The following is an 18,362-nucleotide window of genomic DNA, read 5'->3' as shown; positions in this document are numbered from 1 at the left end:
TGGTTGTTAGGCAAAATGCTGTTATTTTGTTTGTGACAAACTTTTAGTAAATGAACCATTCAATATTAAAATTAAAAATAAGGATAACACTCATATTTTTGTCTGCTATCTCTTGAAATTTCTGGGGTAGAAGCCTGGTAGTGTTTCTGCCTATTCCCATTTCTGGCATTACAAAAAACAAGTGAATGTCACCCTTCCCTTTTTGGTAATGTGATATAAATCAGAATCCAGTGACAGGCGGCCTTGCTGAGGCAAACAGGGTGCAGCACATAAGTGAGTAGTAGAGATAATATCACTGCAAGTAGTTGATATGCCCATTTTTCTGGGGGCCTAACCATTTAAACAATTCATCAAGTTAACTTGCAGAACTGCCATCAAATGTGACCAGATATACACTGAACATTGTAGCAAACCCTATATTCTGGACTTTTTTATTTTTTTGAATGGGTCCTCAATGGTCAGAGCCCTAAAATGAGACTTGCTATAAGTAAAAGCTAAATTGACGAGGAGGCCAGTAAGTTTAAATTCCTGCCCATTTGTGCACCACAAAGTAATGTTATTCCTATTTTAAAGAAATTAGTGCTATGATCATGAATGTGATTACTCCTGTTCAAATAATAAAAATTACGGTATAAGGCCACAAACACTCATGCTTTACCATTTTAGCATGCATTTATTTAATCCCCATGTTCAACAATAGTTGGGGCCTTAAAGTATAACTAAAGGCAAAACTTTTTTTATACAGTTTTGGATAGAGTGGAGAGATTAGAACCCCTGTCAGTTTTTATTGCTGTCTCCGCCCCATCAGGGAGATTCACCCTCTCTATTTGCCCTTTTTACCATTATCATTGAACGTGAAAGTAAAAGAAAAGCACACATTTTGGGTTGTTCCCAATTAATAGAGAGAAAATCTTCTGATGGGGACACTAGTTGTGGTGACCTGTGGGTCCCCAAGGAAAGCCCTTAATTTGCTGGGATTTCCTCTCACTTTCTGTTTGGCTATAGGACAGGAAGTGAAGGGAAATCTCCTCAATGGGCTAAAACCTGACAAGGTTTATAACCCTCCATTGCTCTATCTAGGGATGAGCTCAGGCGTGTTCGCATGGTCCACTCGCTGAGCCCATCAGGAAGTTGGTGCAGCGCTGCACTAATCACAGGCAGTGAGACATTGCCCAATCTCTGCAGCCGCACATCGAGGCAATGTCTCACTGCCTGTGATTATTGCAGCGCTGTGCCGACTTCCTGGCGGGCTCAGCACGTGGCTCATCCCTAGTTCTATCCAAAATGAAAAAATAAGTTTTGCCTAGCATTCTACTTTAAGTCCATTTTTTTCTACAACATATTGATGCTAATGCCGTATGGCATCCATAACATGCACTTGATGTCCTGAAGAATATCACTCAGTCTGGACTCCACACATTGTTCCCTTGTCTATATAGTCACTTTCTATTTCATCCACACTGTCATTGGCTGGCTTAGAACTGACCCAATGAAACACAGTGGGAGTGTTATTCAAGCTTTAATTGCTTTGCTAGGTGTTGTTAGTTGTCCCGTATGTTAGCATGATAGAGCAAAAGAGACAAGACCAGATATAATCTGTGCACATGTCAAGCATCATGATGCAAATTACTTTAGCTGCTTCACATGGAAAGATAAGTAAATACTTCTTAAATCCATATACTGCAGTCATTTTTAGCTTATTGTGAGTCATTCATTAAAGAATATGTTCATTTTAAAAACTTTATTTTACTTTAATACCTCCTTTAGAAAGCTGTACAGGATCATCACAGATACTATGACTTCAAATGTTCTTGGGTACCCCAATAAAGTAATCTGTTATAATTCTTAAAGATGGCCTCCCTGGCATTGCTTTTGGTATGTATGCTGCCTAGGCTTTCTCACGCTCGGCTAGCTGGGATAAGCAGTGAGCATAAGGCTACTTTCAGACTGGGGCGTTGTGGGTGGCGGCGGTAAAGCAGCGCTATATTTAGCACCTCTTTACTGTCGCTTTAGCAGCGATATTCGGCTGCTAGCGGGGCGGCTTTAACCCCTGCTAGCAGCCGAAAAGGGTTAAAACCACCCACAAAGCACCGCTGCAGCGGTGCTTTGCCGTGGGGGTTTGCGGCACTGCCTCATTGTTTTCAATGGGAAGGAGCACTTTAAGAGCGGTGAATACACCGCTCCTAGAGCGCTGCAAAGATGCAGCTTGCAGGACTTTTTTGACCATCCTGCAAGCCCTCTGGCTTTCACACTGGAGACACAGGAGAGGCACTTTACGGGCACTATAAAGGCAGGGCCAGTGCTATCACTAGGCAAACTAGGCAGCCACCTAGGGTGCACTGCTGCCTAGGGTGCCCAGCCACTGGTGTCTCAGCATCAGCATGCAGCCGCCACTCTGTTCACACAGTGTCAGAGGCGCAAAAGCAGCAGAGGACTGTGTCTGTGTCCCAACTCCGAAATGAATGGAAGCAAGCAAACACTCATTTATGGGCGCAAACATTCATTTATGGGCGCAGGTAGGCTGCATTGATGGGCGCAGGTAGGCTGCATTGATGGGCACTGGTAGGCTGCATTGATTGGCACAGGTGAGGCTGAATTTGATAGGCGCTTCATTAAAAAGTTGGGGTATACATGAGCGGGTCAAAGAGGGTGGAGTCAGGGGTTGAGTCGGGGGGGTGGGGGGCTGCAAATTAGGTTTCGTCTAGGGTGTCCAAAGCCATGCACCAGCCCTGTATACAGGTGCTATTTTTAGTGCTCTAGGGCCTGTAAAGTGCCTCAGTGTGAAAGTAGCCTAAACATCTGAAGCGATACAGGGATTATCTTCCCTATCTTTTTCCAACCCAACCAAAAATACTGCAGCCTGCCTCCTATGCTTGCCTGGAGCGAATTTCATTTTATACTCTTCCAGACCCTTTATAAAAACATTTTTTTTTTTTTCATTTAAATGGTACACGTGATCTTTCTTTAAAGTGGTTCTGCACCTAAAAAAAAAATATTAAAAGCCAGCAGCTACTAATATTGCAGCTGCTGACTTTTAATAAAATCACACTTACCTGTCCCAGGGTCCAGCGATGTCAGCGGCAGATGACGAGCGATCGCTCGTCTCACTGCTGCCACCGCCGCCATCCTCTGTCAGGGAATCGGGAAGTGAAGCATGGCGGCTTCACTGCCCGGTTCCCTATTGCGCATGCGCGAGTCGCGCTGCGTGTCTCTTCAGATCCCCCGCTGTGTCCTGGGAACTGTGTGTTTCCCAGAACACAACGGGGGGGGGGGGGGCGTCTGCGGCGGTCTGCCCGGAAGTGGGTGCAGATACCTGGATTATCCAGGTAACTGCACCCCCCCTCCCCCCCGAAAGGTGCCGATTGTGGCACCGGAGGGGGGAGGGATCAGATTAGTGGAACTTCCCCTTTGAAGAACCGCTTTAAGTGAAAAAAAAAAAAAGATTACCTTAGTTCCATCGCTGGATACTTCAGTGGATAAACATCCAGCATAACAAGATGAAAAATACTGGACTCCATCAACACCACAGACTGGGTCATAAAAGGAACGGGCGCAGGAGCAGTTACTATTACACGAGGACAACAATTCATCCTTTTTATCAGTCCTACAATTACAAATAATGGAAAGAAGTAGAAAAATATTTATAGACAAACAACAACAATCATTTGTTTACATATTGATATTCATTTAACAACTAAAAGCGATTGTAAATGTTCACATTATAAACAACCCATTCAGTTTAAAACAGAAATGAAAGGTAAAACAAAATTTTTGTATAGATACTAAAAAAAAAACAATAAAAATAACTTTCTTCCCTTTTTTATGTGATCACATTCCCTCTGTTCTCAGCTGCATAAGGGGGGGGGGGGGGAGAATCAGGAGCTTCCCAGCGAATGGCTGGGAATGGTGATGGGAATGGCTTCCCAGTGAATGGCTGTGCTGGGGGGCATGTCAGGACAAGTCTGATCATTGGAGGAGAGCACATTGAGTTCCCAGCATAGCTAGAGAACTGACCATGGTGTGCTCTCTTGCTTACTGTGGTCAGTGTTTAATAGAAAAGCAGAGGAACTGGCAGGAACACCAGGGATTTCACACAAAGGGTGTAACAAACGTTTTAAAGTAAGCTGCATTCACATCTGTGTATTGTGATATGCCATTTCCCAGGTGCATTTATTTATTCTGTATATTTGTGTTCAGAGTAAATTGCAATGTACGTATACAAAGTCAAGGGAGGACTAGGCTAGTGGGAAGAAGGATCAGTAATATTAAGATATGTTGTGTTGGTAGTATGTACACTTCCGAATTGAGACATCAATCAGAGTGGTGCTCGGTCAGTGACAAGTGGTGGGCATTATATAGCTACCTGCTCTCTGCTTAGACTTGCAATCATTATCTTTGGTAGAGGGATGTAGCCCAGGACTGACCTCCTTTGCAGTTCTGAGACGTCATGTGACCAGATGCCAAAAGTCAGATTTCTCATCAATACATGCTGCACCATGGCACACCTTGAGTGGTCTACATTGTTTAGCACACATAAATCTGTCCCTACTATAAAAGAGCCGATTGGTTGCACTTGACCCGCAGGCCTAATGCCACGTACACACGACCGGACTTTCTGGCAGACTAGGTCCGACGGTCTTCCCGACGGACTTTCGTCGGCGTTCCTACGGACTTTCCAAATGTACGGACTTGAATGCACACAATCACACCAAAGCCTAACGGATTCTAATGTCACTCGAGTCCATCGGAAAAATTTGAAACACGTTCTAAATCTAAAGTCCACCAGATTTTTCGTCAGTAAAAAAGTTGAAAAATGTCCAGCCGTTTGTACACGGCATTAGGTTCCCAATACGTCCCTCTACAGAACGTTGTAGTAATTAACACATGAACGCATGCACACACAGTAGGTGCAAATCCTGACTAAAAGTATATAATTTACTTTTAAGCTAATTTGGCCTATGCACCACTCCAGCAGCTTCAACTCAGTCATTTCCTGGCAAAATGAATTTGCCAAAGTCCTGCCACATTTCTGTGGATGAGTGGTATCATATAATGTCTTGTAAGACAGAGTTCCTTTGAAAGGGTATTAGAGTGACAGTTTAGGAATAGGAATATAGGAATAGTAAATGGTAATTTTGAATAGTATGTGTAAATAAGCTAAATTAACATGAAAGGAATAAACATAACCACAAAAAGGTAGTATGAATCTAAAAAAGTCACTCATAGCAAGACATCCACCATGTACTTACCCATTATAATTCACTGTAACACCAGCAAATGGCTCATTGCTACACTTTGCAAAAATGAAGACTGTTACCAAAGCCAGAGACACAAAGGACAATATTATTGAGAATCGAATAATGTTTTTACAATCAAACTTGAATTTTGAGACAATGATACCACCGATGACTTGTCCAATTGCTGCTGCTGGAATTAGTGCACCACCTGGGAAGTTAAAATAGGAAGAGCAGGGGTGAACATTAATATGCTTTTTTAATGAACCAGTGCAAGGAGCAAAGTGTTAATGTTGAACACCAGGCAGATATAAAATACATATATTAACATATACTTCATTACCAAAAGTATAGGCATTTTTGCCTTTACATGCACATGAACGGCACCCCAGTCTTAGTCCATAGGGTTCAATATTGAGTTATGGAACTTCCGTAGGGTACCATATTAGTTATGGAACTTGTTTGTGCACTGGTCATGTTGGAAAAGGAAGGGACCACCCCCAAACTGTTGCCACAAAGTTGGGAGCATGAAATTGTCCAAAATTTCTTGGTATGCTGATGCCTTAAGAGTTCCCTTCACTGGAACTAAGGGGCGAAGCCCAACCCCTGAAAAACAACCCCGCACCATAATCTCCCCTCCACCAAATGATTTGGACCCATGCACAAAGCAAGATCTATAAAGACATGGTTGAGCGAGTTTGGAGTGGAGGAACTTGACTGGCCTGCACAGAGTACTGACCTCAACCAGATAAAAAACCTTTGAGATGAATTACAGTGGAGGCTGCGAGCCAGGCCTTCTTGTTCACATCAATGCATGACCTCACAAATGCCCTTCTGGAAGAATGGTCAACCATTCCCATAGACACACTCCTAAACCTTGTGGATAGCCTTTCCAGAAGAGTTGAAGCTGTTATAGCGGCAAAGGGTGGACCAACTCAATATTGAACCCTATGGACTAATATCATTATATCATTAAATCATTAATATCATTAAAGGCAGGCATCCCAATACTTTTGGCAATATAGTGTATGTATAACATATGAATGTGTTCATCAATACATTCTTTATATTATTATTATACAGGATTTATATAGCGCCAACAGTTTGCCCAGCACTTTACAGCATGAGGACAGACAGTACAGTTACAATACAATTCAATACAAGAGGGATCAGAGGGCCCTGCTTATTGGTGCTTACAGTCTAAAAGCGAGTGTAATATAATTTCTGTATGAATTTCCTATTGTTTGTTTTGTGCACAGTTTTTTATTTCAATAACTCCCAAAGAAGCCGCAAATATGGCGAAACATGTTGAAAATGTAACATCACTGTAGCATGAAAAATTGTATTTCAGCTAATTTCTGGCAAATGATATGGTTATTTGGCTTTATTGTAGTTTTAATGGATTCTGAATAAATGGATTGATGATTTTAATGAATATCTGTATACACTTGTGTTACACCTTAAAAGTCCCATTTTACTCTTAATACTTCTGTTAAAATCATTGGGATGTAATACGTGATATAAACCATCTCCTACTTATATCAGACATTGTATAAAATACATATATTAACAATCTCCTGTTTACTCAGCAGCCTCTTCAATACAAAGTCCCGCCTCCTGGACCGGCTTCTATGATAGACAGAACACTGGTCCAATGCCGTCCCAGCAGACGGGACTTCCTATTACAGAGGCAGCTGAGTAAACTGGAGATTCTCGCTGTATGTAATCTGACGGCACTCGTCCCGCCCCCTTCTGCGTTCCCTCCTAGGCAGCCCAAATTGGAGTATCGGCATATAACATGCAAACACTATTTGCACGCGATTTTCAGGGTGAAAAAGTGCATGTTATACAGTAAATCCTGAATAATAATAATAACGTAATGGTAACTATATGACTATACAATATAATGGATATGTGTTGTAAGCACAAGCAATCAACACACCTTTCAAAAGGGACACTTGTTCTTTTGACAATTCACTTTAAAGAATGACTTTCCTCTCATTTCTAATAAAAATACAGAACAAGAAATAAAGGAAAATTTGCCAAAATGAATTACTAAAAACCTAAGGGGTTTTAACCATTAACTATTATATGCAATTTTTGTGTTTTTAGAGGAAGTCTGTCAGATCTTTGCATAACTGTCTCAGATCTATAGTAGTGATAGTTGTCTGTCTGTGAACAGGGGTCACAAATACAAAACATACCCACATCTTCTACTAAATGTGAGACAGACTAATTTGCTAATAACTGATAACTTAAGGCATATATAAAAAAAAATGTACCTGCGTGTTTCAGCTCAGTATTGTATTAGATGGGCTGTTGTATTAGGTAACACTTTGGTTTCCTGTAGTAGATAGTAGTCAACATTTCCTTATATTGCTACAATGTTGCTAAACCGTTCAGGTTCTATTCATTACATTTACAAATTATAGTTCTTCCTCTTTCTGGTTCTGCTGAAAGCAACGTGACGTAGTCACACATTTTTACGCCTCATTCACACAGCACTGCAGTTTTCTGTGTAGGATCATGGCAGTGGAAGTTGCCAACAAGACCCTGTGTATAAGGCCCCTTTCACACTGGGGCGGTGTGGGCATCGGCGGTAAAGCGCAGTTTTTTTTAGCGCCGATTTACCGTCGTTTTAGCGGCCATATGCGGCCGCTATCGGGGTGGTTTTAACCCCCGCTAGCGGCCTAAAAAGGGTTAAAACCGCATTGTCACACTGCCCCATGGAAACACTGGAGTAAAAGGGCCGTTTTTTTTCAGGCGCTACACAGGCAAAAAAGGGTTAAAACCGCCCGCAAAGCGTCGCTGCAGTGGCACTTTGCCGGCGGTTTAGCCGCGCTGCCCCATTGATTTCAATGGGTAGGAGCGGTTTATAAGCGGTGAATACACTGCTCCTTCACCACTCCAAAGATGCGGCTAGCAGGACTTTTTTCACCATCCTGCTAGCGCACCGCTCCAGTGTGAAAGCCCACCAGCTTTCACACTGGAGTGAAAGGGGCCAATTTTTTCAGGCGCTACACAGGCACTATTTTTAGCGCTGTATCGCCTGAAAACCGCCCCAGTGTGAAAGGGTTACAGTGTAAATGGTCACCAACACTACATAGGTGACTTTTGCCACCTACATCCAAGCAACAAAGGAAGGCCAATCCTGCCACCAAATAGGCAATTGGTTCATCATCAGATCTGCTTAGATGGCCAGTGGGAGCAGGCGTTTCTGCCTGGATTTAATTTGATTGGCTTAGCCAAACAAATTCTTTATAAGTAGAAATTGCTCCTGCCACTGACCATCACAGTGGACTTTATTGGAAACCACAACACTGTAAAACTATTCTGGGTCCACCAACGGACAATTCCATCAAGTCCAATGAATAGGGGGAGTAGCCGTTTCTGTCTTTGTATATTATGTTTGGCTTTGCCTCTTGCTGAGTTAACCGTTCAGAGTAGTAGTACTTCATACATGCCCAGGTTCTTTTGGAATATGCCAGAACCAACATGCACCCCTTTGAGTAACTTCCGACCAGGCTGATACCGGTTTCCTGAACATAATGCAGCATAAAGTTTAACCACTTGCCGACCAGCCGCCGTAATTTTACTGTGGCAGGTCGGGACGGTCCCGTGAACCGTCTTAGCTATAAGTTAGCTCGTGGAATCGGGTTATCAGTTGTGCGTGCGCCACGCCGGAGGCACTGTGGGGATTCCGATGCTCGTGGCCGATGGTTGCAATGACCGCCAGCCATGAGCCATCGCGAGCACGAAAGACAGAACATGGAAGTGTGTGTGTAAACACACAAATCCCTGTTCTGTTCTGAGAGGAGTGACGGATGGTGTGTTCCTATTAGCTAGGAACCATGATCCGTCACTTCCTCTAGTCAAACCCTCCCCCTTCAGTTAGAAACACGCAGTAGGGAACACAGTTAACCCCTTGATCGCCCCCTATGGTTAATCCCTTCCCTGCCAGTGATATTTTTACAGTAATCAGTGCATTTTTATAGCACCGATCGCTGCATAAATGCCAATGGTCCCAAAAATGTGTCAAAAGTATGTGATGTGTTTGCCATAATGTCGCAGTCATAATAAAAATCGCAGATCGCCGCCATTACTGGTAAAAAAAAATAATAATAATAAAAATGCTACAAATCTATCCCCTATTTTGTAGACGCGATAACTTTTGTGCAAACCAATCAATATATTTTTTTTACCAAAAATATGTAGAAGAATACATATCAGCCTAAATTGAGAAAAAAATTTGCTTTTTAAAAAAAAAAAAATGGGGATATTTATTATAGCAAAAAGTACAAAACTGTGTTTTTTTCAAAATTATCGCTCTTTTTTTGTTTATAGCGCAAAAAAAGAATAACTGCAGAGGCGATCAAATACCACCAAAAGAAAGTTCAATTTGTGGAAAAAAAAGGAAGTCAATTTTGTTTGGGTGCAGCGTCTCACGACCACTAAAGTGATGCAGTGCAGAGTCGCAAAAAATGGCCCGGTCATTCAGCAGCCAAATCTTCCGGGGCTGAAGGGGATAAGTTCACCTTTGCAGGTAAAAAAATGGACATGTATTCTTATTTTTATTGGGAGCCTGGAAAGCACTGTACTCTGGGCTTTTGCAGGCTCTGTGTGTAAGCTACATTGTTACACACTAGCAGGAAGCGTCAATGAACTACCACAGCGTCGTGGTAGTTCATTCAGAAATGCAAGCCGACAGCCACAAAGGCTGCTGGACCTTGTAGTTTTCAGTTCACAGATCTCCACGTTCTATGCAGTGTGACAGAAAGCAGGGGGAGAAGATCTTCCACCGCCTGCAACATCTGGGACCCGGGGAGGTGCTGGGGCCGATGGATTTGTAACATGTTACATTTTACACCCGGAATATGGGTACATCATGTAACATGTTACAAAAGGTGAACTTATCCTTTAATATGAACAACGTCCTGTTCCTAGTCCTAATTAGAATAATGTAGTGGCCCAGGAGTACCTCCATCAGATCTGCTAGGTCAGCTTAAAGGGGAAAACAGGATAAGTTTACTTATCCTTTAACTCCACCAGAGAAAAATTAGGTCTACTGCCCTGGTAGTTGTGTAAATCTGAGTGCTGGGTGGGCAGAAACAATAATTCCTGGGAAATAGTTTTAATGTCATAATACATTTAGAATACTCTGTAGTAAAAAAGAAAAAACAATCTAATTTATTCCAATCCTCACCAAAAGTTTACACCTACTATAATTGTGATAGTAGATAAATAGAAAGAATAAATAAAATGGACTTACCTCCTAGAATGGCTGCAAAGCTTGATGTCAATGAAAACTGGTTTTCAATAAATTTTGGTAGAAATGCTGCAAAACCAGTGGTGATAAATGCATCAGAGCAGCTGGCAAATGTTAGAGCCATGAGAACTGGGTTCTTTACCATGAGCTAAAACGGGTAAGGGTAAAATTGTTACATAAGGCAGAGAACAACCAAGTAGAAGAATAAAAAGCATACACTGCATTCAGCACAAGTTCATATTAAAGAGAATCAGTCATCCACAGGTATTTTATTATACTAAATCTCTAAACTCTAAGCTTTATTAAAACTAAAGAAAACTAAAGACTATTTGAAGTGTATGTCAAATATATTCATTTTTTTTTTAGTTTTGGATAGTGTGGGAAAGATTAGAACCCAGTGGCGGCCCATGCATTGAGGGTGCACAGGCGCTGCCCCCCCATCCCTAAAGCCACTCCCACCCCACTCCCATCCATGCGCTTGGCCCCTTTCAGAACGCCGGGCGTATGAATTTCTAAGGGAGTGTTTTTTTAAGCACCTGATTAGAGCCAGAGGCTCAATACTGTTCAAAAAAGGGTGGGGAGGAACTGTAGTGTGAAGTGTGAAAAATAGCAAAAATTTATTTGCTATCATCACACAATCGGGTGGGATCGGGGGGCACTCTCTGCCCCCCCATCCCACCCAATTGTGCGATGACAGCGAATAAAATTTTCTATTTTTCACACTACAGTTCATCCCCACCAATCAGGAGGCATGTCCCAATTGGCCAAAGCGCCAGGTGATCCAATTGGATCCAATTGGATGCCTAGCGCTTTGGAAGAGGAGACACATGTTGGAGCTGCTGTTGCTGCTTGCATGCCCGCACTCCAGAGGAGAAGAGGAGAGCACACAACAGCAGTCGGCCTGAACTGGTAAATACCAGACCTCCCGCACGGGGGAGGGCTAGCAGCTGTCAATGCCTCGAGCCCCCAGCCATCCCTTGTGCGGGGGGGACATCTGCGCCCACCAGCTGCCACTGTGCTGTAGCAAACGCAAACTTTGCATACCTGCAAAGAACCAAGGTTTTCACTCCTATAGTATGTTCCTGGTACAATTGAACAACAGTGGATAAGCAGAACATGACATTTGCTAGTGCGGATTCACACATTGATAGACACTAATGCAGACAAGTACAAATTGTGGACCTGCGCTGACAAGTAGCTCCCTAAGAGAACTTGTGCTGAAACATGGCAAGTACCCTGAGGAAATCTTCCTTTAAAAAACACTTACGGACTGCTCGCCGTCGTTTTACGTCGCTACTTTGAAGTAATAAGCCCGGTGTCCTCTTCTTCAGCGGGCGGTCCGCTTAAAGATAAAAGTAGTGTCTGCAGCGGATTCACTTTTTCAGCGGCAGAACAGTGTAAAAATAAAAATTAAAAGGTAAAATAAATAATAATAAAAAATGTAAACACGCCCCGTCCTGCCAAGCTCGCGTACAGAAGGGAACACATATGTGAGAAGTGCCCGCATATGAAAACAGTGTTCAAAACACATGCGAATTTTCAGCGCAATCGTTAGAGCAAGAGCAATAATCCTAACCCTAGACCTCCTATGTAACTCAAAACATGCAACCCATAGAATTTTTTAAATGTCGGAGATTTTTAATGGTAAAAATTTGTCGCCATTCCACGAGCGGGTGCAATTTTGAAGCGTGACATGTTGGGAATCAATTTACTCAGCGTAACATTATCTTTTACAATATAGAAAGAAACTGGGCTAATTTTACTTTTGTCTTATTTTTTCATTAACATTTTTTTATTTTTTCCAAAAAAGTGTGCTTGTAAGACCACTGCACTAATACGGTGCAACAGAAAGTATTGCAACGACCGTCATTTCATTCTCTAAGGGGTTGGAAATATACATATATTGTTTGGGGGTTCTAAGTAATTTTCTAGCAAAAAAAATTTCAAATCTCAGAAAGAGCCTCGGCCCTTAAGTGGTTAAATACAGATGACCAACCATCAGCAATTGACAAAGTTAGTTAGTACATGATTTGCTGTGGGAGAAGAATTAAGACTGCAGATCTCAATGTACTGTATATGTACAGTAAGTATGGTTAGCGGATTATTACTGTAGATTGTTTCTACGTTTGAATATCAGTTCAATGATGAATATAGCATGAGTACAATACAACAATGCTTGTCTCTGGCTAACTATGCTATTGCACAAAAACGGATTCTACCTGCTCCCTTCATCCTGTACTCCTAAAAATAGCCCATGGAATACGAGAACTTGGATGCATACATCCTGCATTTCTCTCAACTGCAGAGAGCCTGTCCATAGGTGTGAGCTCAGAGAGTTTGTGGAAATGATGGGGTAAGAAAGGAGGAAGGATTCCTGTTGCTGCTAAGAAGCAGAAGGACTGTGTTTATTAGAATAAACTGGGAAATACCTTGACATGTACTTTTCTGTTGAAGCTTTCTTCTTACATTGCACTTTGTGCTGAAGATAAGCTTATTGTTTTACCTCTTTGGCAAAATAAAAGCAATTTGTGTTTGTTTTCTAGAGAAATAAAAGGAACTTTTGTTTTTAAAGACTATATATCTGATGCCTTACTTTCCCCCAATTCCCACATACTACATATGCTGATCTATATACCCTGATATGTAATGCTTAGCTATATACCCTGATCTATAAGGCTGAACTATATACCCTGATCTGTAATGTTGAGCTATATACCCTGATCTGTAATGCTGAGCTATATACCCTGATCTGTAATGCTGAGCTATATACCCTGATCTATAATGCTGAGCTACATACCCTGAGCTGTAATGCTGAGCTATATACCCTGATCTGTGAGGCTGAGCTGTATACCCTGATATGTGAGGCTGAGCTATATACCTTGATCTATGATACTGAGCTATATACTCTGATCTGTGATGCTGAGCTATATACCCCGATCTGTGAGGCTGAGCTATATATCCTGATATGTGGTGCTGAGCTATATACCCTGATGTGTGAGGCTGAGCTATATACCCTGATCTGTAATGCTAATCTAAATACCCTGATCTGTGAGGCTGAGCTATATACCCTGATCTGTGGGACTGAGCTATATACCCTGATCTGTAATGCTGAGCTGAACCTGATCTGTAATGCTGAGCTATATACCCTGATCTGCGAGGCTAAACTATATACCCTGATCTGTGAGGCTGAGCTATATACCCTGATCAGTGAGGCTGAGCTATATACCCTAATCTGTGAGGCTTACCTGTATATCCTCATCTGTGAGGCTGAGCTATATACCCTGATCTGTGAGGCTGAGCTATACACCCAGATCTGTGAGGCTGAGCTATATACCCTAATCTGTAATGCTGAGCTAAATACCCTGATCTGTGAGGCTGAGCTATATATCCTGATCTGTAATGCTAAGCTATATACCCTGATCTGTGGGACTGAGCTATATACCTTGATCTGTAATGCTGAGCTATATACCCTGATCTGTGAGGCTAAGCTATATACCCTGATCTGTGAGGCTGAGCTATATACCCTGATCTGTGAGGCTGAGCTGTATTCTCCTGACACTATGGGAGGAAGCAAGTGGAATACAGGGGACGGAATGGGTGTATTCTATAAGGGGTGGGCCTTATGATAAGTGGAAGGGGTCAAAAAGCAAGGACGGGGTCTGGCACCCCTCCATCCTAAAATTTCACCAGCTGCCACTGTTAGAACCCCTGTCTGGCTTCTACTGATGCTATTCAGGGCTCTGTTTACCCTTATTATTTTCCTGCTGAAAATGGCTTTACCAGACAGCAAGAAAATGTAAAACCTGGATACAATTAGCAATACAAATGCGACAGGGTTTCCAAACTTTCTAGAAAACTACTAAAAATATGTTTTTATTTCTGCCTGTGTTGCTGTTGGAGGTTCCCCCTCACTTTCTGCCTGGTTAAACACTGTCAGCATAGCGGGAAATGAAGATTAAAGAGGAGCTCCAGTCTGTAAAAAAATAAAATAAAATGAAGTCAGCTGCTACAAGTACTGTAGCTTCTGACTTTTAATAAAAGGACACTAACCTGTCCAGGGATCCCACAATCTCGGCACCCAGAGCCGATTCGTTAATCGGCTATCAGTTGCAGAGGAGAAGGAGGGGCCGGAAATGTTGTAGATTGTGATCTTACCTAGAAATGGGAACGGGTACCTGTCAAAACCAGGTACCTGTTCCCTTCTCCCACCCCCCAAAAAGTGACAAGTGTGTACACTGGTAAGAAATTCTACCAGTGTATGGCCAGCTTTACAAATGGCAATTTCTGGCTGATTCTCTGTAAATGTTTAGAATTTATAACCCCATTTTCAGAGTGAAAAATAATCAGCAGGTTAGATCATTATCATTTTAATAACGCCTGGATCACACTAATGAAATAGAGGATTATTTCTTTTTGTATATACAGCCATTGCACAAACATTCTCATTATTCCTGCTAACGTTTGGATAAGGAATTAGACAGAGTGCACTTATTGTTACTCATAAGCAGTGTTTGGCCTCATTCAGATGAGCAGTAAACACCTGACAAGGACTGCCTAGCCAGAAGGCCTGGCAGAACCTGTTCTCCTAGGTCAGCTGAAGCTGACCATTGAATACTTGGTTGAGACCTCCCTCCATAGGCAGGGGAGGAAGGAACCTGAGGGCCACACATCCTCCCCCTAGATGTCAGGGCAAGCCCGAGGACTCACACCCTTCATCTAAGTTAGAGAAAAGAACAAAAAGAAGTAAAATAAATAGTGGCCATGCAATAGTGCACTGGCCAGGCCCTGAGGCCTGGAAGACAAAAATTTCCCCAGACTTAGCCAAAAGGCCTAGCCCTAAAAGGCGATGTGCAGAAAAGGTGTTTGCAGCTGTGACCATGTGCCGGTTCACACATTGCAGTCTCATACCGAAGTGTTACTAAGAGCTTCTGGAGGCTGGTACCAGGTCAGCGAAGGCCAGAATTTACAAGACATGTCTAAGCTTCAGAAAGCTTCCCTCTATAGTGTGTATTTGTCTCAATTAAGAGCGCTAAGTCTCATTTCTGTCTGCTGCTTCATTCCTCTGCTATCATCATGAGTCACTTCTGACAAGTTTTCCTGACAGGGGAAGGACCTCCAGCTGCTTGACATCCTCAGCGCTGTTCCTGTGTGCTGTGTGGTGTAACCCTTCCATCCAATCAGCAATCAGAGCTCTCCTCACTGAGCTCTGCAGAGTGTAAATTTTATCTCTCCACCCCCTTTTTTTCTGAACCCTCAGAGAAGCTGTATAAATTCAGCTATTTAAATGGATATATTCAAGAGAAGACTGCAGATAAACAGGTACAACTTATGTAGAAGGATTTGTTTCATCTTTGTGTATCACCTGAGGCCAGTTACTTCACTGGGTACATGTAAGGGTTTACATCCACTTTAAAAGTGTCCCCCCACCTCCCTGCCTGTCTGCTCATGTCCTTTCCTTCCCCCTCCCCTCCTGCTGCTCTCATAACTACTATAAAATCCTCCCACCCGTTTTGTAACATAACGTTATATGTCTCTGTGCCTGTGTTATATTAAAAATATGCTGATCTCTACCTATAATGGAGCAGCTCCCAGCGCTCACACGACTCCTCGGCTCTCTCTCCTCCCCAGCTGATGTCAGGGAGGCCCCACCCGCTGAAGATGTCAGCCGTGCAGAGAGAGAGCCAAGGAGTCACGTGAGCACTGGGAACTGTTCTGATATAGATACAGATCTGCATATTTTTTACATAACACAGACACTGAGGCACATATTGTTATGTTACAGAAGGTATAGAAGGATTTTTATAGTAGTGGCTTAACAACCACTTGTGGCAGCACGCAGGTAAAATCACCTGGTTGTATTCAGGATGGGAAATATGTGTGTCCTAGATTCAGGCTTTATGCAGACTTTTACAATTAGAGGGGAAGAGTTAATGAGCCCAGCTGAAGTAAGTGGGCTCATTAAGACCTCTACAAAAAACCCCAGCATGCATAGGGAGATGCTCCATCCTGGAACCAGTTTTGTGTGTATAGACTGGAGAGTCTGAGATCTGTTCTGTGCGGTGAGTTAACGCCTGTGTGGCAAACCCCTACAATATAGACAGGGACTGGGGCAGCACAAGGCTGCACCCAGTTGTTAGACAGGGAGTCTACGTGTGTAGTTAGAGGTCAAGCTGACCAGGATTTATTTTCTTGTTTTATTTTGTTTGGCTGTTATATGTATCACTGCATGTAGCCTAAATAAACTGGACCTTTTGTTTTTTGCACCTACACCGCTGTCTGCTGTGCCTGACTTTGTGTTGTGAACCCATCCAGGGGGTCACACACACCCGCTACCGAGCGAACCCCCTCACAGTTGGTGGAGAATTTTGGCAGTTTTTTTTTGTTTTTTTTGTTGTTAAGGCCAGCATGGAGGAGATACTGAGGCCGCGTACACACGCGCGGACTGTTTGCCCAACCTTGTTCGTCAAACAGTTTCGGCAAACAGTCCGCTCAAAATTTGCATGAGCGGACTTGCCCACACACGAGCGGACTGTTTCAGCAAACTGTTTGCCAAACAGTTCGCTCAACTTTTGAAATGAACGGACTCGCCCACGTAAGGAGGAGGCAAATCCGCCCATTTCGAGCGCGTGTACAGGTAGGCGGGGCCCGCGAAGGAGACGTCGTGGGCTCCGCCGCCTGGAATGGGCTTAAAGGGGAACCCCAACGCCGAAAAAAATCGGCGTGGGGGTTCCCCCAAAGTCCACACCAGACCCTTGTCCGAGCACGCTACCCGGCCGGCCAGGAAAGGGGGGCGAGCGAGCGCGCCCCCCCTCCTGAGCCGTACCAGGCCGCGTGCCCTCAACATGGGGGGGTGCCTTGGGGAAGGGGGGGCCGCGCGGCCCCCCCACCCCAAAGCACCTTGTCCCCCTGTTGATGAGGACAAGGGCCTCTTCCCGACAACCCTGGCCGTTGGTTGTCGGGGTCTGCGGGCGGGGGGCTTATCGGAATCCGGGAGCCCCCTTTAAGAAGGGGGCCCCCGGATACCGGCCCCCCACCCTATGTGAATGAGTATGGGGTACAATGTACCCCTACCCATTCACCTGTGAAATAAAGTACAAAAAAAAACACAACACAGGGAAAAAATATTTTATTGCACAGCTCCGGGGGGTCTTCCGTCTTCGGGGGTCTTCTCGCCGGACTCCTCCGCTATCTGTGTGTAGCTCTTTTACTAGCGGAGGAGTCCGGCTTTCTTCCTCCCCGCCGCCGGCCTCTTCTCCCGACTTCGGGGGTCTTGTCCCCCTCTTCGGTTCTTCTGCCGGGCCACCGCGCCTTCTTGTAGCTCTTTTACAGGCGGTGGCCCGGTCTTCTGTCGCCGCTGCCTTCCGTTCTTCTGTCGCCGCCTTCGGTTCTTCTGCCGGGCCACCGCGCCTTCTTGTAGCTCTTTTACAGGCGGTGGCCCGGTCTTCTGTCGCCGCTGTCGTCGCCGCCGCCGCCGCCGCCGCCGCCTTCCGTTCTTGTTCTTCTTCTTGTTCTTCTTCTTCTTCTCCTGGAGATGTTGACTCGACGAGCTCTCTGGCCGGAATGCCAGAGCCGCGCTGTGCGGTCACTTATATAGTGACAATGGGGCGGTGTCACATGGTATATGTCACATGGGTTGGTCACATGGGTTGATGTCACATGGGGACTATGACATCGTAAGGGGGCGGGGTCACCATGTGACCAACCCATGTGACATATACCATGTGACACCGCCCCATTGTCACTATATAAGTGACCGCACAGCGCGGCCCTGGCATTCCGGCCGGAGAGCTCGTCGAGTCAACATCTCCAGGAGAAGAAGAAGAAGAACAAGAAGAAGAACAAGAACGGAAGGCGGCGGCGGC

At 44.0% G+C, this 18,362-nt stretch overlaps 1 protein-coding gene across 1 annotated transcript in view; it reads right to left on the bottom strand.

Moving 5' to 3' along the window:
• SLCO4C1 (solute carrier organic anion transporter family member 4C1) overlaps positions 1 to 18,362 on the bottom strand; it is a 110,162-nt gene that overhangs the window by 18,216 nt on the left and 73,584 nt on the right. The window contains exons 7-9 of the mRNA XM_077462334.1: positions 10,504 to 10,648; positions 5,250 to 5,445; positions 3,448 to 3,604 (exon numbers count right to left, since the gene is read on the bottom strand). Coding sequence (XP_077318460.1) covers positions 3,448 to 3,604; positions 5,250 to 5,445; positions 10,504 to 10,648 — 498 coding nt within the window. The remainder of the gene's footprint in view (positions 1 to 3,447; positions 3,605 to 5,249; positions 5,446 to 10,503; positions 10,649 to 18,362) is intronic.

This window comes from Lithobates pipiens, unplaced genomic scaffold, assembly GCF_037356315.1.
Source record: "Lithobates pipiens isolate NorthernLeopardFrog02 unplaced genomic scaffold, aLitPip1_a1.2 Scaffold_3, whole genome shotgun sequence".
Classification (NCBI taxonomy): Eukaryota; Metazoa; Chordata; class Amphibia; order Anura; family Ranidae; genus Lithobates; species Lithobates pipiens.
The sequence above is the reverse complement of the archived record's forward strand: the minus strand, read 5'-3'. Positions and strand labels throughout refer to the sequence as shown.